General features: G+C 44.0%; 1 protein-coding gene across 1 annotated transcript in view; it reads left to right on the top strand.

Annotated features, from left to right (window-relative positions):
• Positions 1–18,509, top strand: part of LRIG1 (leucine rich repeats and immunoglobulin like domains 1) — a 127,037-nt gene that overhangs the window by 95,216 nt on the left and 13,312 nt on the right. The window contains exons 8-12 of the mRNA XM_081184000.1: positions 1,907–2,050; positions 4,318–4,398; positions 11,674–11,745; positions 14,265–14,336; positions 15,868–16,031. Of these exons, the coding sequence (XP_081040126.1) occupies positions 1,907–2,050; positions 4,318–4,398; positions 11,674–11,745; positions 14,265–14,336; positions 15,868–16,031 (533 nt within the window). The remainder of the gene's footprint in view (positions 1–1,906; positions 2,051–4,317; positions 4,399–11,673; positions 11,746–14,264; positions 14,337–15,867; positions 16,032–18,509) is intronic.

The raw sequence follows: 18,509 nt of genomic DNA, 5'->3' as shown, positions 1-18,509 counted from the left end.
CTTGCTCACGCACATCACATCATGCCCCACCAGTTTTGAAAGAAGTTCACTGGCTGCCTGTTCATTTCTGGGCCTAGTTCAAAGGGCTGTTGCCAAATGGTTTGGGACCCAAGAAGGTGAAGGGCTGCCTCCTCCCATGCCATCTTGCTTGCACTCGAAGATCATCAATGGATGCCTTTCTCCATATATTCTCTTCATCAGAAATGATAGCTGTTTCAGCAAAGGAAAATGTATTTATGGTGTGACATGCGTTCTACAAGGTGGTATGCCCGACTCCAATTTTGCTGTCCTTGAGTTGCCAGACAAAAACCACCTTAAGTATTTTAAACTCTCTGTCTTTTAATTTTCATTGGCTGCTGATTTTTTTAAAAAATGGTTTTGCTTCTCCTATATTTTTTTTAACTGCCTTGAAATTTTGGATTAAAAGGCAGTATATAAATATTTTAAATAAATCTTCCCCTGGCTTAGGAACCTGCTGCCTTGTCCACTGCTCTGGCAATTGCTTGCTCTTGCTGCATTTCAAATATGCAGAAAGAGTGGAGAAAGCAGTGTTAGAATGTGTGCTAGGCACATGCATCTTTCCAGTTGGCTACAGCTATAATGATGGATATTCTGAAGTGATATTCTGAAGTTTGCTCTTGGCTATCTGCAGATGACGTCAGGAAAGAAACATGCCTCTGCCAGTTCTGACAGGAAACACCTATGCAGAATATCAAAGGAAAGGGTCCCCCCCAAAAAAAAATCAAGTTTAGCATTACCTGCTGGCATTGGATTTCTTTTTCTCCCTTCCCCTGCCCACCCTTTGAAACATTCTTTCATCGCAGGTGAAGAAATAATTTTGACTGGCTGCCATTTCTTCATAATTCAACACTCCAGCCTCTTTAGGAACCAAATGTATGTTGTCCCATGCCTTCTTGAAAGCCATTAATCTCTCCTGAATTTCTTCCAGTGTTCTTCATTGCACCACTGCTGCCTTTGCTCATGCTTACAAAAGACAGACAGCTTATTTGCCAAGGAATGACACTCTGAGTACTTAAAAATGTGTCTGTTTTGACTTAGGCTTTGGCATATGCTGTTAACTTTCATGCACACCCAAGACGCCTTTTCTTCTTTTTCATGCCAGTGGTGGTGAGGGGCAAATCTTTAAGAAAAATGCAGAGATCTAGAAGTAGGCAAAATTAATAATAATAATACACTCTGAAATAACAGCGTGCTCATGAAAATAAAATGTTTCTTACGTTGCTTTGTAGAAATAAGATGTTGCTCTCAAAATGTAAAGGTCCCCTCCTGCTTAAGGAAAGCCTTAAGGCTAGCAGTAAAACCCAGTTGGTCTCATTGTTTGCAGCACTAGTGTATGACCCTAGCTTATAATAAAAAAATTCCTTCCAGTAGCACCTTAAAGACCAACTAAGTTAGTTCTTGGTATGAGCTTTCGTGTGCAAGCACACTTCTTCAGATACACAAGCCCATTCTGTGTATCTGAAGAAGTGTGCTTGCACACGAAAGCTCATACCAAGAACTAACTTAGTTGGTCTTTAAGGTGCTACTGGAAGGAATTTTTTTATTTTGACTATGGCAGACCAACACGGCTACCTATCTGTAACTGGACCCTAGCTTATATTATACATCCAAGGCCTAAGTGAAAATGTAGCTCTTTGAGGCTACAAGAGAGCCTGCTTAACTCCAGAACGGATTGATTTCTGTACTTGTGGGGCCACTCCCAAGGAAGACCCTATTGCGATACACTTTGCTTATTTGAGGTAGTTTGGACCTTTCCCCCCCGCAGTGTTGATGATATGATTTACATAACCATTCTTGTTGGAACATGGATGCTGCGAAGCAGAGTGGAGCCTATGGGAAAGAAACAAATGAGAACTTACACTGATATTCTGCTTCTTGTTTTCAGCTCCTTGTCGTTTAACAACCTAACCAGGCTGGATGAGGGGAGCTTGGCAGACCTGGGGGGCCTGCAGATACTTCAGCTGAGCCACAACTACATCAGTCACATTGCCGAGGGAGCGTTCAAAGGACTCAAAAGCTTGCGACTTTTGTACGTGTTTCAGTTTTACCTTTTCTGTCCCGTTAGATTGGCCCCTGGGGCAACAAAAGGGACTGCTTCTCATATTTGCTTGCGTCCTTTTTCTTCTTTTCTGTTTCAATAAGACACAAAGCCATAGCATAAATAGTGAGGATTGCCATTGATCTGAAGTCCGCTTGGTGTAGCATGGGAGATTACTTGTCTCTGGTACAGCTTTCCTGCCTGAGAGCAAGGGTCCCCTTTCCAGTTTCCCATGCTTAGTGTGACTAAAAAAACCCCAAAACAAAACCCTGTTACACTACTACTGTCTTTGATGGAATACTTCATTCTCAGCTGGAATATATAGGAGCTAGCGATGCTGTGGCTGCTTCTTTCCCACAATTTATCTTGGCTTTTAATGCCTTGTGATTATGCACGCATAATTATTAATCCCCAGTGTCATGAAATCCTTAGTGCCAGTTTTCCGGCATGGTTTTGCGCTGTGGCCAGCGTCTATGGGATTAATTTTCTTTTTTTCCCCCAAAAGGAAACACACACATTTTATTTGAGACAAATGAACAACGCTCGTTGTTGCTATTATTATTATTATATTCTAAGCTTTGTTGCGGCGCTGGCTTATTTGAAAGGAAGCAAGAACTTCTCTCCTTAGCTACCGCGCTGTGCAGCCATTTATTCCTTTTATCGAGCAGAGGGAGGAAGCGCTTTTATGTTCCTTTGCCTTTTCCGAGAACCACTTTTCGGTCCCATGCATGCTTTCAGAAAGGCCCTTCTCCTAGGCAGCTGGCACCGAAAAGGACGAAAGACTTTCCCAAAGCAAAAAAAAAAAAGCTGTTTTGGATTGCAGCTAATTCGTGGGTCGCCTTTTGTGTCCACTGCCCAGAGAGAAAGTGAGGGTGGGAGAGCAAAGTTCTAATTGAATCAAGAAGAAGGCCCATTGGGTCCTGCACCTGGTGAAAAAGAGCCGGGCATGCTTTAATTACAGCCTATTGTTGACAAGCCTTTGGTGGGTGTGAAACTGCTGAAATGCGAAGCTATTCAAATAGAGGTCAGGCCCAGGGACCTCACAGCAGAATGATTAACAAGGCAGTGTGCATTCAGGGCCAGCCAGCCAGAAAGAATAGGAAATTGGCAACAGGGGCTGGGAGAAAGCAAAGTTGAATGCAAGGAAAACTGGGCCGGAATACTGAATCCCTATACTTTGTGTGTGAAAGTATGCGCCCCCCCCCCCAAACTTTTCATCCCTTGGCATTAAAAGACATTTCAGGTTCCTTTGGAAGAACCAGCATAGCAACAAGCTATGCCTTTTCTCTCTCTGTCCTTTTATAGAAAATTCAATGTAGAGGTCAACCAACCAACCAACTAACTAAAAAAGTTTGCTGCAGAAATCTCACTCATCATGTGCAAGGTTCCCAAAATGTCATTAGCTAATATGACATTACGAGAGTGCGCCTTTTCCCACTCCTCCAAAGATAAATTTGCAAAAAGAGAAGCAGGGGGAATAGGGAGGACCCTTGATTGGAGTAAAACTGCCTTTGTGGCATGTGTAAAACCAAAGATAGTGTGGCTCAAAGAAATAAAGGTTTGCTGCTAATTCTGCTGATGTAACCTGGTCTCTCACTGAGTGAACTTTTTTTAAAGACGTTGCCATATTTGCTTGCTTAGGCACTGCTTCTTTCCCTCTCACTGTTTCACCACTGTTTATACGCTAGCCAGGTGTGTTGATTACATCATTTATTTATTCTTTTGGCTTCTATCTGCACAGAATTCCTTCCAATAGCCACATCTGTGTCGACACACCCAGGAAACACCCTTATGCTTGGGATGCAATCTCCGTGCCAGTTCTGGCACAGTGATTGTGGCTTTGATTGTTCTCTTCCTGATTTTTGTCTGATTTGGAATAAAGCCCCAGTCCTTTGTTGCTCTGACAGCAAAAAAAGAAAAAAGGAAAAAAACAACAACAACCCAACTTGGGCACCAGAAGGAGAGAAACCAAAATCTATTTGAGGCATAGAGAGACAGCAAGAAGCAGCTTCACTTGGGATTTTAAAAATTATTATTAAATAAAACAGTATGGAAGAGGCTAGACCTATTCAGTTAAGGTTATTTTTTTTTCTTTTACTGCAAGTACTGGGCCGTCCTGATAAAAGCCTTAATGCCTTGGGGACAAAAGAAGAGCCCTTTGGTAAACTCTTCCTAAAGGTTACCCTTAGGCTCTTTTAACATTTTGCTCACAAACTGCGAAATTGATTGCGGGTTTTCTTTTGTTGTCTTCCCTCCAGGGATCTGGACCATAACGAGATTTCAGGCACAATAGAAGACATCAGCGGGGCCTTTACAGGGCTGAAAAACTTAAGCATGCTGTGAGTGTCTTAAGATGTTTTTTTGTTTTTTGTAAAGGGTGGTTTTTGTACAGTCCTTTTTTCTTCTTGCGCTAAACACAGCATAGCATATCTTTTAGCAATGGAAAGGCAGAAGGGGAAGAATCTGTTGAAGATCATGTTGCACGTAGTTCCTGGGTGCTCGTTAAATGTTTTCATTGTGCAGCATATGTCTTAGTCATGGTTTCGTTTCTCTGAATGATTTTGGGATTCTTAGAATTGCATGCGGTTCTTTTATTCATATCAACCTTGAACTGTAAATTAGTTACAAAACCCAATATCTTTTTATACTCTTATCGAATTTCTAATTTCCTGCTGTTCAGCATCTGCCAATGTGCTAACAAACCTGAGAATGCTGTAGACTTTGTAGAAATTCTGTTTTTGGTGTTCAGTGCTGATTTTATCAGAAATGTACTTGGGTTGTGGACTGTAGGCACAACACTACACTTGAGATCCATTAGTAAAGAGGCTATAGGGTTTGGCAGAAGTTCCGGATATGCTGGTGGATCACTTCAGGCTGTATAGCTGCCCTGTACCGTTGAAATGGGTGTAGTTGAAATGAGTGTAGTAAGTGAAACATGGCAGCACATGGGAGATGCATACTTATGTTGCATCCTCTGCAGTACGCAGTATAGATTGAAGAGGTTTAGGACATGATACAATTGTGCTCCTCCCTTCTATGGCCATGCCCTCATTGACTTTACACCAGCTCCAGTGCAAAGCATTTCCCTCCTTTTAGCTTTAGGGTAAAGGTAAAGGGATCCCTGACTATTTGGTCCAGTCGTGGCCGACTCTGGGGTTGCAGCGCTCATCTCGCTTTATTGGCCGAGGGAGCCGGCGTACAGCTTCCGGGTCATGTGGCCAGCATGACTAAGCCGCTTCTGGTGAACCAGAGCAGTGCACGGAAATGCTGTTTACCTTCCCGCCGGAGCGGTACCTATTTATCTACTTGCACTTTGACGTGCTTTCGAACTGCTAGGTTGGCAGGAGCAGGGACCGAGCAACGGGAACTCACCCCGTCTTGGGGATTCGAACCGCCCACCTTCTGATCGGCAAGTCCTAGGCTTTAACCCACAGCGCCACTGTAGGTGGGATTAAAAAAACCCAAATACCTCTGTGTTGATGACTGCCCTGCCCATTTCACCACAGCAAAGCATAGAATATGGTGAAATTCAGTATCAACTCCACCCATGCTTGCCAGTGGAAATCTCAACACGGTAGTGGATGAATATTTTTCTCTTTTTTTTTCATGTTGCAATTCCGAATCCAGGACAAGCCACAAGCCTCTCCTTTGTGTTGAGATTATTATTGTTAATTATTTTTTATTAAATTTATATGCCTCCCTTCATCTGAGGCTCACAGGGCGGCTTACAATATACCACAAAAACAAAACCATGCCATAGTAACAAACAAAAACAACAACTTTCTCCCCCATCCCCGCCATGTAACATAAGGATGGTAAAGAGTTCAAGAAGAGGGATCACTCCCACTGTTTAACCCATTCTTCCAGCTAAGGAGTAGGCAGGCAATGGGTCAGTTTATAGGAAGATTCTTGAATTGTACTGCAGTAACAGAGTAAGGCTCAGGTGCTTCTTAAAGCAGCAAAGCCCCAGGGCAACATGGAGACTCCAAAACGATGGTCCCATTTTACAGGGCCTCATGTGTAGGTAGGAACCACGTGTCAGGAAGTAGCTCCTGAAATGGTTACAGGATGGGCCTGTCACAAGAGGCTGGACAGGTTGAGTTTCACCCAAGATCAGGCACTGAACCGAGAGGACTTGGTTGGGATTAGAAAACAGAAGGGATCAGATAAGCTAAGTATTGACCTCTCAAAAGCCACACATCCTGCATACAAGCAAGGGAGGCTTGCAGAGGCAACCTAGCAGCTGGGCCTGAGGTGGTTGGCTCCCAGCTTCCTATTTCAGAGTGTGTAGACCCTATTGGAACAGTCTTCAGCTTGGCACACTTGGTTAGAAATAAGTATTGCCATTGCTGAAAGGTGTGTGTGTGTGACTTTCTTCCCTCACTTCAAATTGGAAGTTGTTGGAACCCTTTAAAACAGTTGCCAAGCAACCACAAAAGGGCACAGAACCCAGATTTTGCCAACTCCATAAACGGACTCTGGCGTTTTCTCCTTCTCTGGGAAAATGCATAGCCATAGCCTAATCTGTAGCCATGCCAGCAAAATCATATTAATACCCCACTTCTTCCCGCCCCCTCCATTTTGGTGTAAGTGCAGTATTTTAAGATTTCGGTGAATTGTCAGCAGCTGATAAGCTCAGAGGAGTCCGTGGTGTGAAGTGGTATAGTTTAAGAAGCACACACACGCACTCACTCTTTGGCTCACGACTTATTTTAGACCGTAATTGTTAGATTATTGGTGGGTTATTTGCAGCTATTCATTAAAAAGTCATCAAAGGTTAACTTGGATATATGATAAGCATTATTTTTCCGTCAGGCAGGGTCCTGTGTTTAGACTGTCGACCAAATGGATTAGCATAAGGGGGAGGCGTGGGGTGGGGTGTGGGCACCCACTTAGGAGGAAACCTTCGAATGAATTAATAATTACCTCAGCACTTTGGAGATTGCTTTAAAAGCTGCTCCCCTTTTGATCTGTTGTGGATAAGCTTCTGAAAGGGTTTCTCAACGAGCCCTGCAGTGCCTTGTTCAGCATATCGGAGGTGTTAAACGGGGAGAAAGGGGCAGGCCAATTCGCTAGACTTCCCTGCATTATGGATGAGGCCCTTCACACTGGGGGGGGGGGGAGCGGGCCTTGCATTACAACAGTGCCTTGGAAGAAGGGTGAACGGCAATTCTGCTCACCCCTACTGATTATTGAGACTTTGTATTCAAAATACCCACCTCTCTTCTTAATAGAAGGCAAGTGGAAAGCAGGCCAAAAGGAGCATAAGAAATGCAAATCTTGTTTTTTCATTAAAAAATATATATATAATGCTACGGAACACAGTGAAAGAACTAAAATTCAAACGATCGAAACCTCTGAAGGAGAGCAGAAGAACCTTCAATTACCTGTCATTAAAAAGTCCTCCAGATAAGAGATTTTTTTACTTGGGAGCCAAACTATATGATGCCAAGTGAATGTCTCTCAGGAAGCTGTTCTACAGCTTGGGTGCCACCACTGAGAAGGCTCTGTCCCTGTTAATCGGCTACTGTTCCTTGGACAATGACCTCAATAAAGAGGCAGGCTCGACCATCACTGAGGAACTAAAACCAGCTTAATTTATCTGGTATTGAGCTGAGGATGCAGTCTATCCTCTCAGCTAGGCCACACAGGGCTGTGCAGTAGGGTCTCAGCCAAGTTCAGAGAAAGCCTTTCATAAAGTTCAGGCTTAAGAGCGAAGAAGGGGAGTCCGAGTCGAGTCACATAATGCTTTGGACTACCACGTTTCTGTTTGGACTGCAGCCAGGCAACAGGGTGCTTCCACATAGTCGGCTATGTGGACTAGTTTCCTTCTTTCCCATGAGATAGCTATTGTGTTTACTTTTTTTGGAGCAGGGATGGGAAGCAGCAGCAGCAGCTAGCAAGCAGCCAACATGCAACCGGAATTAAAGCTTGAAATCCAGGGCTGGCAGAAAATAGGTCAGCTACGTGGAAGGACTTGTCCAACTAGGAAGCTGCTTTATACAATGTCAGACGATTGGTCCATATATTACAAAAAGAGACAGAAGGCAGTCTAATTATTCAGGCTACCATAATGACTTGAAAAGGGGCGTTGGTTCCCTTTTCAGTCCCCAATGATAGAGCTGCCTGTTACGGAACTCCTGGAAATAATCAGGGAAAAGTGCTCAGAATACTCTTGTCAGAAATTTGGCTTTCTCACACCTCTGCAGTTCCCAGTGCTCCGTTGAGGGAAACCATGGCAACTAAATCCGTTTCTTATGATCTGAAGTGAGGACATGACCTAACTCCATCACATCTCAACAATGGATCAGGAAGAGCACAGGCTAACCCTAAACTGTTTAGAGGGGGGGAGGGGTTCCCAAACATCTTTGCCAAGCCCCTCAAAAGTTCAAGCCGCAATTAGCTCCTCTCGTCTGGTCATCATATATATATATATATTGGAATTATTATTTTTTTATATGATATTTATTAAAGTTTCAAAGAAAAGATTACATAAACAAAAAGAGAAAAGAAAGAAATACAAAAATACAAAATACAGAAAAAGATAATAAACATTAAAAAAAAACCACATCAATCTTTCCGTACCTTACATTTCATTTCCTTACTTCCCTGACCTCCTCACACCTCCCTTTTTTGTATTCCAGTTCTATTTATTTTTTGGAATTATTATTTGCCCTCTTGAGACACAGTTTTGTGAGAATGCAGTACTGGGTTACGTATAGCATACATACCTGTCTTGGAGAACAGACGTATGAGCTTTTTACCCAAATGCTGCTTTTAAGGACTAAACTGAGAAGAAGCACAGGAGCTGAAGCATTGACAAGGCTTGGGTTGGCGTACGTGGGATAGTTAGTTCATGCAGCCAAGTTGCCGTTTCCTACGTACTGTTTGCCAACTCCTCGTCTGATCCACTAGCTTTGGCTAGGTGTGGCTGAGAAGCAATGTGCTAGAAAAGGCATATCTGAAAGTTGCAGGGTGTGTTCTATGTGGAAGTGGCCACATGTGCGGGTTGCTTACATAAACTACAAAGATAATTACATGGGCTGTTCCCAGCTCTGGAAATGACAGGCCATTTGCAAGTAGCACCACATGTTTAGTTTGCCCAGGTAGAGCTGTCTGTCCACGTGCAGTTTGCTTATGGAAACTGAATTGCTATGAGGTGACCCTGCCCAATGTTTTATTTCCGGAATCAGTTCCAACAGTGGGGTCTTGGTTTTACAGACTGGAAGATCTTTAGTAGGGTAACTTTCTCTCACATCTGTTCCAAGCTAGGCACATGGGGTGGAATTCAGCTAAGTGGTTGCATCCACGGAATGAGGTCTACTCGTGTCTCTTCCCCCATGCCACCTAAATCTATTCTGGAGGGTTGGAGGAACCCCAGAACGGGTTTAAGGAGGGCATGGAACACACAGGGAGAGGAGATGGAAGATTGCACCATTGGCACAAACATTTCTGCTTGCCCAGTGGAACAGTCTGCACAACATTGAATTTCACCCTCGGTTTGCATTCAGCCTGTTGCCTCCAGTTTTTAGGACATTGCCAGATGTGCAGTTTTGTTCCGAAATAAGAGAGCTGCATAACCTTTCCCGCCTGTTTGCTCACCACTTCTAGATACTGGCCTTGATAAAGTAATGCCAGAAACCATATAGGTTCTGAATATGAGCAACTAAGAATACTGTGTGAGAAATCTAGCAAGATAGAGCAGCATATCTAAAGAAGACAGCTTTGATTTTCTCCGTTTACTCACAGGTGAATTCCTATCCCAGAATCTATACATTGCTCCAGTCATAGATTCACAAGGTGGGGTGTCTTCCTGACTCCCATAGTCTTCCATATTCTTGGGCATGCTGTCATGCTTCATCACATCTTTATTCAGGGTAGAGAGTTACCGGGATACTCTTAGTGAAAATTGAAATGCAATAAGCATTCCAGGACTCATCATATAATACTCCTGAGTTGATTTATTGTAGAATTTTAATCTCTTCTGTCATCAGGAATCAGGATGAGGCTACATTACATTAAAAAAACAACCCAAGGAAAACACTAGAAATCAGATATAAATAACAGGATACCTCTGTGCCAGTTTAGTCCCAGCTATTAAGACACCAAGCAACATAAGAAAGTCCCTAAAGCGTTTACCAGATTGTGGGAATCCAGATTTGATTTCATGACCAGGCCAGGTCTAATGCCTCCATACTGCATTTCTGTGTGTACGAGGAGGGTGGAACCAAGCAGCAAACGTTACCTCTTGGAACTTAATGTAACTTGAATAGCTTTTACTTTTAAAGCAGACTTGCTAGCTCTCATGCTGCGGAGGATGGTTGAGGATGTGGCAGCAGCATATTGCAGAAAGTTAGAAGGCTAAAAACTAAACCCACATGATATGTCGCAGTGGGACTGTGGCTTGCCAAGTCACATGGATTTGGGGATATAATGACTCAACGTTTTTGAATGGCAGAAGCTAGCAATACCAAGCCTTTTGGTCATCATGGCTCTTTGGCCTGGACTCAGGTAGTAAAATGAGTTTTCTATATATTATAAAAGTGCAGGCTCCCACCCTGGCTCAGTCACAGACTCAAGTGCATTCGTTTGGAAACAAATTAATGGGGATAAAGCAGGGGAGAAATGATCTACCTAAAAGCACATTGTGTGTCGTGTGGTCACAGAAATCCATATTCAGCTGCCACACAAATTGTCCCCTCTTTAATTAAAAAAGCTAATTACTCCATGCAATTCTTCACGGCGGGGGGGGGGGGGGAGAAACATGTGGAATGGTTAGGGTCAGTTATTTACCATCAGATGGGAAGCATAAAAGGAGCTCTTTTATCAACTGCTTAGAGATTTTACTGACAATTAAAAGGTGTAGTACATTTTGTTAAATAAATAAAAAAAACTCTACAATAAAGTGCTTTATTAGGCAGAGGGCATTGCTCTAAGACACCTTATATCTTTTAATGCTCTAAAGTGCCTAGTTTGTTTTAGGTGCATAATAAATAGTCTCTAGAGGGATGAGGGGGATGTGTGCAGGACAAAGATACCTTGTCCCTTGGAGCATCACCTAAATCCACTGTGATGGTTTTAGCTGTTTCTTCAGAAGCCTATCAGGACTTCTCCCCATCCCTGCCCACCTGATGTGTGGCAAGGAAGTCACAGGATTATTTGGGTCTCTATTGCGAGCCATTTATTACCAGCTGCGAAAAGATCAGGAGTGAAATGAGGCGAATCCAGTGTCTCGTTTAAACCGTGTTCTTTCTGATAACTGAAGGTCAACTCATATTCTGACTCCCCTTTCCCCGGCAACCCGAACGAACCTGCGTTTCTTAATTCAGCACAGCGTGCCCCGTGTAAAGCTATCATCACTATTAAGTTCTAATAAAGATAAAAGTATTTAATTTCAGGGAAGGGGGGGGGGGAGAGTACGCATACTCCGGCTTCCTTAATCTGCACAGATCGTATTTCCAGTGCCTTACATGGGGATGTTTCATCAGATAGAGCCACGCTAATTGGGGTCTTTTCATTTTCTTTCCTTTTTTCTCCTCTCTCTCTCTCTCTCTCTCTCTCCCCCCCCACCTCCCCAAACTTCTTATCTGACGCTGGGTGTTTTGAAACTGCAGAACTCTGTTTGGAAACAAGATCAAGTCTGTGGCCAAGGAGGCATTCTCAGGCTTGGAGGCCCTGGAACACCTGTGAGTAACCCACAATGCTTTGCAGTTTTGAAGAGAAGTGGCTGGGTGGAAGAAGGGAAGCCTGCCAGAAGTGGCTGCTGGAGAGGCCTGCGAGCAATTTAATAGCATCTTTGTAAGCTGAGAAGCCAGTCCGTTTGTGAGAGCCAGCTGCTTCCTTCTCATTATAAGTCAGCTCCAACGTTGACTCTTTTTTCTTCTTCTCCCTGCCAGGAAGAAAGTTATAGAACACATGGCCAATTTGCATGCTATTATTTTATTTTTTAAAAAAAATAATGCACAACGGAGTATATCTTATTTATTAAGACAAGAGGCACAGCAAAAATTCTAACCTACTGGGAAATGTGACCTGTTATTATTCCCTTTGCTCTCACACTCTGTTTTGCCTTTGCTAATATCCTGGGGTAGTATCCTTCGCTCCGTTCTTCCTCTCCACCTGGGTCTCTGTGTTTAAAATGCAAGAGGGAACAAGTTCCACAGGAGTCCCTCTCCGTTTATTTTGCTAGTGAAGCCAAGCAAGCTGTAAGGCAACCAGCAGCAAGGAAATGGTGCACATGTGTGTTGCTTTTGCTTTGACGGATAACCTCTCTCTGTTTGAAATGAACTCTCAATATCGCAAGCAGTATCGGCTGGTAACATTGACTGAGTGGCACGTTCATCTGCATTGCCTCCATGTCTGCATTATGGATCCTTACACTGCCATATTGTAGGCTTGAAACGTTTCAAAAGTTCAGCCCCCTCCCCATATTTCTGTCTTCCCTTCCACTCCCTTTACTGGCATTGGGAACATGACAAATTTGCAATAAGTTGTTTGACCTAAAAAAGCCAAACTATTCCCAGTTAATTGGGCAGCAGATTTTTTTTAAACAAACAAATAAAAAATATACTTATTATTTAATGCAAGTACAGTGGTACCTCCGGTTGCGAATGGGATCCGTTCCGGAGGTCTGGCCAGATCCCGAGGTTCCTCTCTTTGCAGGGAGAGGAAAGTGGAAGACAGTTTCATTTCTGCACGGAATCTTTTGGCTGCAACTCATCACATTAGTAACATTTAAAACATCAGTTCCCTTCGCAGTGTTTATTCAAAGCAGGTATAAACCATACAGTGAGAAGAACCCAGCATAACCATAATAGTCAGCCGCTAAAGGTCATGGTGTAATGAAGGTTTCTTTAATCGGGCATCAGCAGAGCTGGTTTTCTTACTGAAAATGGCAAGCACTCTGTTTCTTTGAGCTGATGCTGGATTTTTTTGGTGGGAGGGGGGATGTGGTGGAAGTAGCTCTTCCTTTTCCTATCCCCACATCTCGTCAGGAGTTAGATTCATCGGGGATCTTCTTCAAATAAGGAGAGTTTTAGATGGCCACATAAGCTTCTTATCTTAAATGTAGCTTTTCAACCGTTGGTCAGATAAAATCTTAAAGACATCTTACAGATGCCAGCTGTTTTAATGAACACTTCCGATTCAGGAACAACACAATTGCACACATTTAAAACGACTATCCACAAGAAGTCATTAACGTTGTGATTAGTTCAGTTAAGGACAAACTGGTCTTTGGTTCACACACTCCATGGGCAGATCTAAACTGCCACACTAATTATAGCAATTAGTATACAGTCGTCCCTCAGAAGTCGAATGGCATCCATTCCAGAAGTCTGCCAGGAACCAAGGCGCGGCTTCTGATAGGCTGCAGGAAGCTCCTGCAGCCAGTCGGAAGTTGCTGCAGACGTTTGGGTTCCAAAGAATGTTCACAAACTGGAACAATCACTTCTGGGTTTGCGGCGTTCGGGAGCCAAAATGTTCGTCTCTCAAGGCGTTCGACTTCCAAGGTATGACTGTATAGCATTATGTCCAGTCCCCAAACATTTAACTATTTTTAGTGAAAGTGAGCCTGCTTCATATGCTATGGCTTGAAGTAGTTTTGTTTCCAAAGTTAAAACTTACCACAGTTTGTTGGGTTTAGGTGCCGTGGAAAGTTGTAGTTAGTAATATTCACAGACATAGCCACTAAGCCACTGATTTGAACGAGCCACAGTCAAACATTGCACACTCCCACTTTTTCTGGTAAAGCCATAAGATGGATATTGGAAACGTTTGCTTTTTCTTTTTTTTTTAAGCACAGTTTAACATTACGTCTGAACCCAACAAACTGTGGTTAATCTTTGTGTCATGTATCACGAGGTTCACTCATTTCAGCAAACCATGGTTTAGATGTAATGCTAAACTGCGCTTAATCGTAAACAGAAGCAAAAACCTCAGATCTCAGCATGGCCAGGCAGGAGGGGTAGCGGTGGGGGTGGGAGAGTCCAAAGCTCAGAGCCCCCCATTCCTATCATGATAAATCATTGTTTACATATACTAGTTCACTTGCCTGATTTATACACAGCTTCTGATTAGTAGGAGTAGCAATATTATGAAGGAGCGCAGACCTATAAACCATTTGATAGGAACTAAACTGACATGGAAAAAAAAACCTGTTAACACTTATATGTATTGGTTTCTTTTAATGCTTTATTTTCTGCAGGAATCTTGGAAATAATGCAATACGTTCTGTTCAGGAGGATGCATTTGCTAAGTTGAAGAACCTGAAGGAGCTGTAAGTAATGTTAAGATTTTTCCTGTAATCTTTGGCCCACTGTTGCGGCCTCTCCCCCCCCCCCCCCCCGCGGCTGCTCTCCCCCTCCCCAGCTACGCTCCCACTATTGCTGCTTTCCACTTGCCACCCCCACAAGCTATTTTTACACTAGAGCAGATGTCAGAGACTCGTTTCACATTCAGCAACAAGTGAAACAGGATCTTCTCAGCAGTCCTTTCATTGGGCTGCATCTGTGCCCTTATCCATCTCCGTTCAGGAAATCTAGGCTCCTTTTCCCAAGCCTTACAGAGCAGTCAGTGACTTACTTAATTTCTGGTGGCAAACCAGTCTCTCCTTTTATAACTACATTTCGGGCATGCTGACATTTCAGTGATAAGCAGGTTTCAAATTTGATCCATGTGCCCACTTATTCTCAGGGATGGGAAAATTACATTAGCAGATCTAACTCTTGAGCTGCATCAGTGGGATCTTGTTTAGTACATTGCCAAACATCCTGTCTCATGATAATCTCCAAACCGGCTCCCCCCCCCCTCCAATGTTAATACGCTGCTTTATGCTCTACCATATGTTCAAGCAATATTAGTTGTCCAGGATCTAAATTTATTAGCTCACTTTCCAGGTGAACATGTGTGCGTGTGTGTAGACACGCATACACCTGTCCAAGATCTTATGAATTGTACCAACTAAGAACTTTCCCATTAGATGCCATTTCACTTAAAACATAGTTTAGAGCAGTGTTTCCCAACCTTTTTTGGGCAACGGCACACCTGTTTAATGGAAAAAATCTCGCGGCACACCACCATTACAGCCCCGTGACGTCAGCGCGCAGCGTCACGCTGGGAGGGACGCACGAAAGTGAAAGTTTTTAATTTTTTTGCCTCCCCCTTGCCGGGGAACCTCCAAGCTTTGGGGGTGGGGGGGGAGGAGGCAGCAGAGCGAGGGACTGGGGGACGGCGGCAGCTGAGGCGGCGGCGGCTGTTGTGGTGGTGGCGGCGATAGCGGGCGGAGGAGGGGGCGGCGGCGGGAGTTGCTGCTGCTGTTGTTGCTGCTGCTGCCCGGACATGCCGGCCTCCTCCTCCTCCGCTGTCTCGCGCTCCTCCCTTTTGCACGCGCTGCCCCGCCGCTCGGCACCACCACCGCGGATTCCTTTGGGATCAGTGTACAGTGGTACCTCTAGTTACAAACTTAATTTGTTCCGGAGGTCCGTTCTTAACCTGAAACTGTTCTTAACTAGAGGCGTGCTTTCACTAATGAGGCCTCTTGCTGCCGCTGCACCTCCGGCACACGATTTCTGTTCTCATCCTGGGGCAAAGTTCTCAACATGAGGTAACTCTCCTAGGTTAGTGGAGTTTGTAACCTGAAGCATTTGTAACTCGAGGTACCACTGTATATATAAGGCAGGAAGGCTGCCCTATTAGCAGCCATTATTTTTTCGTTTGTCAGTATCTGGGTTGCCGTTTGCATTAAAATTCCCTTTCAAGATTCACAAGAGATTCCCCCCCCCCTTTGCATTTTGTTTGCTTCCCTCTAGCCGCATAAACAGCGAGAGCTTCCTGTGTGATTGTCAGCTGAAGTGGTTGCCGCAGTGGTTAACCAACAGGGAACTGCAGCCTTTTGTGGAAGCTACCTGCGCCCATCCAGAGTCATTAAAGGGCAGAAGCATTTTCGATGTGGCTGCAGAAAGTTTTGTGTGTGGTAAGTCTTGGCCGTAGCTTGGTAATCTTGAGGTTGCTTTGGAGGGCAAGCCCTGACGCAGGAATGTTTGTATATTTTGTGGCCAGCTTGTTCTTCTGTATGCAGTGGAGTGGAGCATACATAGGATTTAAATTCTTCACTGGCCAGAGCTGGTTTTATATCAGAACTGCACTTAAATTGGCAGTGTGTGGCAGCATGTATTTGGAGCAGCGATTCCCAAAGGCGGGGGGGGGGGCATTAATAAGACATGGGGAAGTTTTTGGTAGAAGTAGTAAAGAGAACTTTAGACATTCCCGAGTGTCTCCTCCATTTCAATCTTGTTTTCATGGGACAGTGATTGCCTGGGCATAGGATTTTCATCTTGTCTCTTCAGCTTTAGGAATTATTATTTTGCACTACCTTTCAACAGCACAAGTAGACCTTCAGTGTGTCTGTAGGAGGAATGTTCACTCAAGCTAGCTGACGTCGTGTTAACACTTTTCTCCTGAATAGTCCTTCTCTGAGCCTTTTCATTGCTGCTGCTGCTGCTGCTGCTTCAGGGAAAGATTGCAAACCAGCGTGGCAAATAGAGAACAGCTGAATACACACGTGCTTCTTTTTTTGTCTTTTAAAATGAAATAGTTTAAAAGCGTAGAGCCACAGCCAAAGTCGCAGTTGTTCATACTTTCTTCCTCTTAAACTGAACGGGTCGTGGGTTCTCCCCGAAACTTTCCCCCTCTGTTCAGCTTGTTTATTGATGTAGAATTCAAGCTGTCATGATTTGTCGGGCATTGCTAGCTTTGAGAATAGCAGCTTCAGGACGATCTCTCCACTTTCGTTGAAAGCCCCATTCATCATCCCTGTTGGAGTATGTCCATATTGTACTCTCCAATCAGATAGGCGCAAATATACAGACACCTGCTCAGAACACAGGAACATCTCATCTGCTCGGATGATCTCATCCTCCAGCTGTGCGTGTATTAAAAGCTGATTAGGAAATCCATAGGCAGCAGCTCAGATAATGCTACAGTTTTACCCACCCATAGCAACCAATGGCTGTGGCCGCACCTTGTTTACTGCATGAAGTTAAGGTCACTCTCTGTTGATGAAAGCAGCAGCACTTGGATTAAGAAACCAAGCCATGAATAAGAACGTAAATGAGAGGTTATGGTTATGCTTCCCAAACTCAAGAGCAAAGGGCCTGTCACAGCCTTTCCCAAGCTGGTGTCCTCTGTGTGTTTTGGACTAAGAACAGCATGGCTGTGCTAGGTTGGGCTGGCAGTTGTAGTTGAAAACATTTGAAGGGAACCAGGTTGGAGAATGTGGGTTAATACAGAACTCCACTTCTCAGCAATACAGGCAGCCTTATGCTCTCAGCCCTGGCAAACCCAGATGTACGTAGTTCTGGCATAATGCCTGGCTCAGCAGCAACTGCCAGGATTGCTCCAACTGGTGGGAGCTGGGAGAGAGAAGGAGAAGATAAATTCGGAAATAGTGTTTAGAGAGCCTTAGAAGCTGGGACCACATGCCAGAGGGTGAATGGGCAGGCAGGATTTTTCTCTACTCCACCTGAGGCTTCTGTTGCAGTCAGTGTTACTATATTGAACTGTACTGACCGTTTGCCTGTCTGCGTGTGGCATTTACTACATGTCATAGCTGATCGGGCCCTGACTTGCCAAACTGATGTTAATTCAATTACGAAGTAGAGAGGGATTTTGAGAGTAACGCAATCTACTCCTTCTTCAGTAGAAGGCTTCCCTGCCTCCCTTGACCCCCAAGTCAAACCATTTCAGTGGGTCTTCATCCATCAATGCCTTAAAAAAAAATATTGAATCCTGGGATGGAGATTCCACAAATTATCTGAGTAGTCTCTTCCATTGTTCAGCTGTTCTTAACAGTTAGGAGTGAAGGCAACAAGAAAGAGAACACGTCCTATGTCAGTTTTCTGCCTCCCCTCACATGAGTCGCTTGTTGCTTTTCTTCCACTGGTGTTGGTGAATCTTAAAATCACCTTCCTTTATCACACCTATTCAGGTATTTGGACGCTGACGTCATTGTGAGCTCTGTAATCTTATTTTCTTTTGTATCGTTCCCACAGGGCCAACTCAGACGCACAAAAATACCGTGTGATCGATTATGTCATGGAGAAGGCTAGATCAAAGCCTTTCCCTCTGACATGCCAGCCTTTTGGGGGATTGTCCCTTCCTCCACACACACACACACACACACACACACACACAAATGTGATCTGAAATAATGCAGCTGTAGTGAGGAAACTAGCCTTTCCTATCAATATTGAACTGCAACACCCATCATACTTGAGTGCTGGCTATTTTAGCTAGAGTTGATGGTACTCCAACAACATTTGGAAAGGTGCTGGAGTCTACACTCCTACTGTTTGGGAAGGGGAAAACTGTACCATGTGCTTTCTCCATCTTTCGGAACCGCTCTCAGGCTGCCTTTAATAATGTAATACGTTGGCATTCCAAACCTCTTCCT

This window comes from Podarcis bocagei, assembly GCF_964188305.1.
Source record: "Podarcis bocagei genome assembly, chromosome: 2".
Lineage (NCBI taxonomy): Eukaryota > Metazoa > Chordata > Lepidosauria > Squamata > Lacertidae > Podarcis > Podarcis bocagei.
Note: the sequence above shows the minus strand (reverse complement) of the source record. Positions and strands in the feature narration are given on the sequence as shown.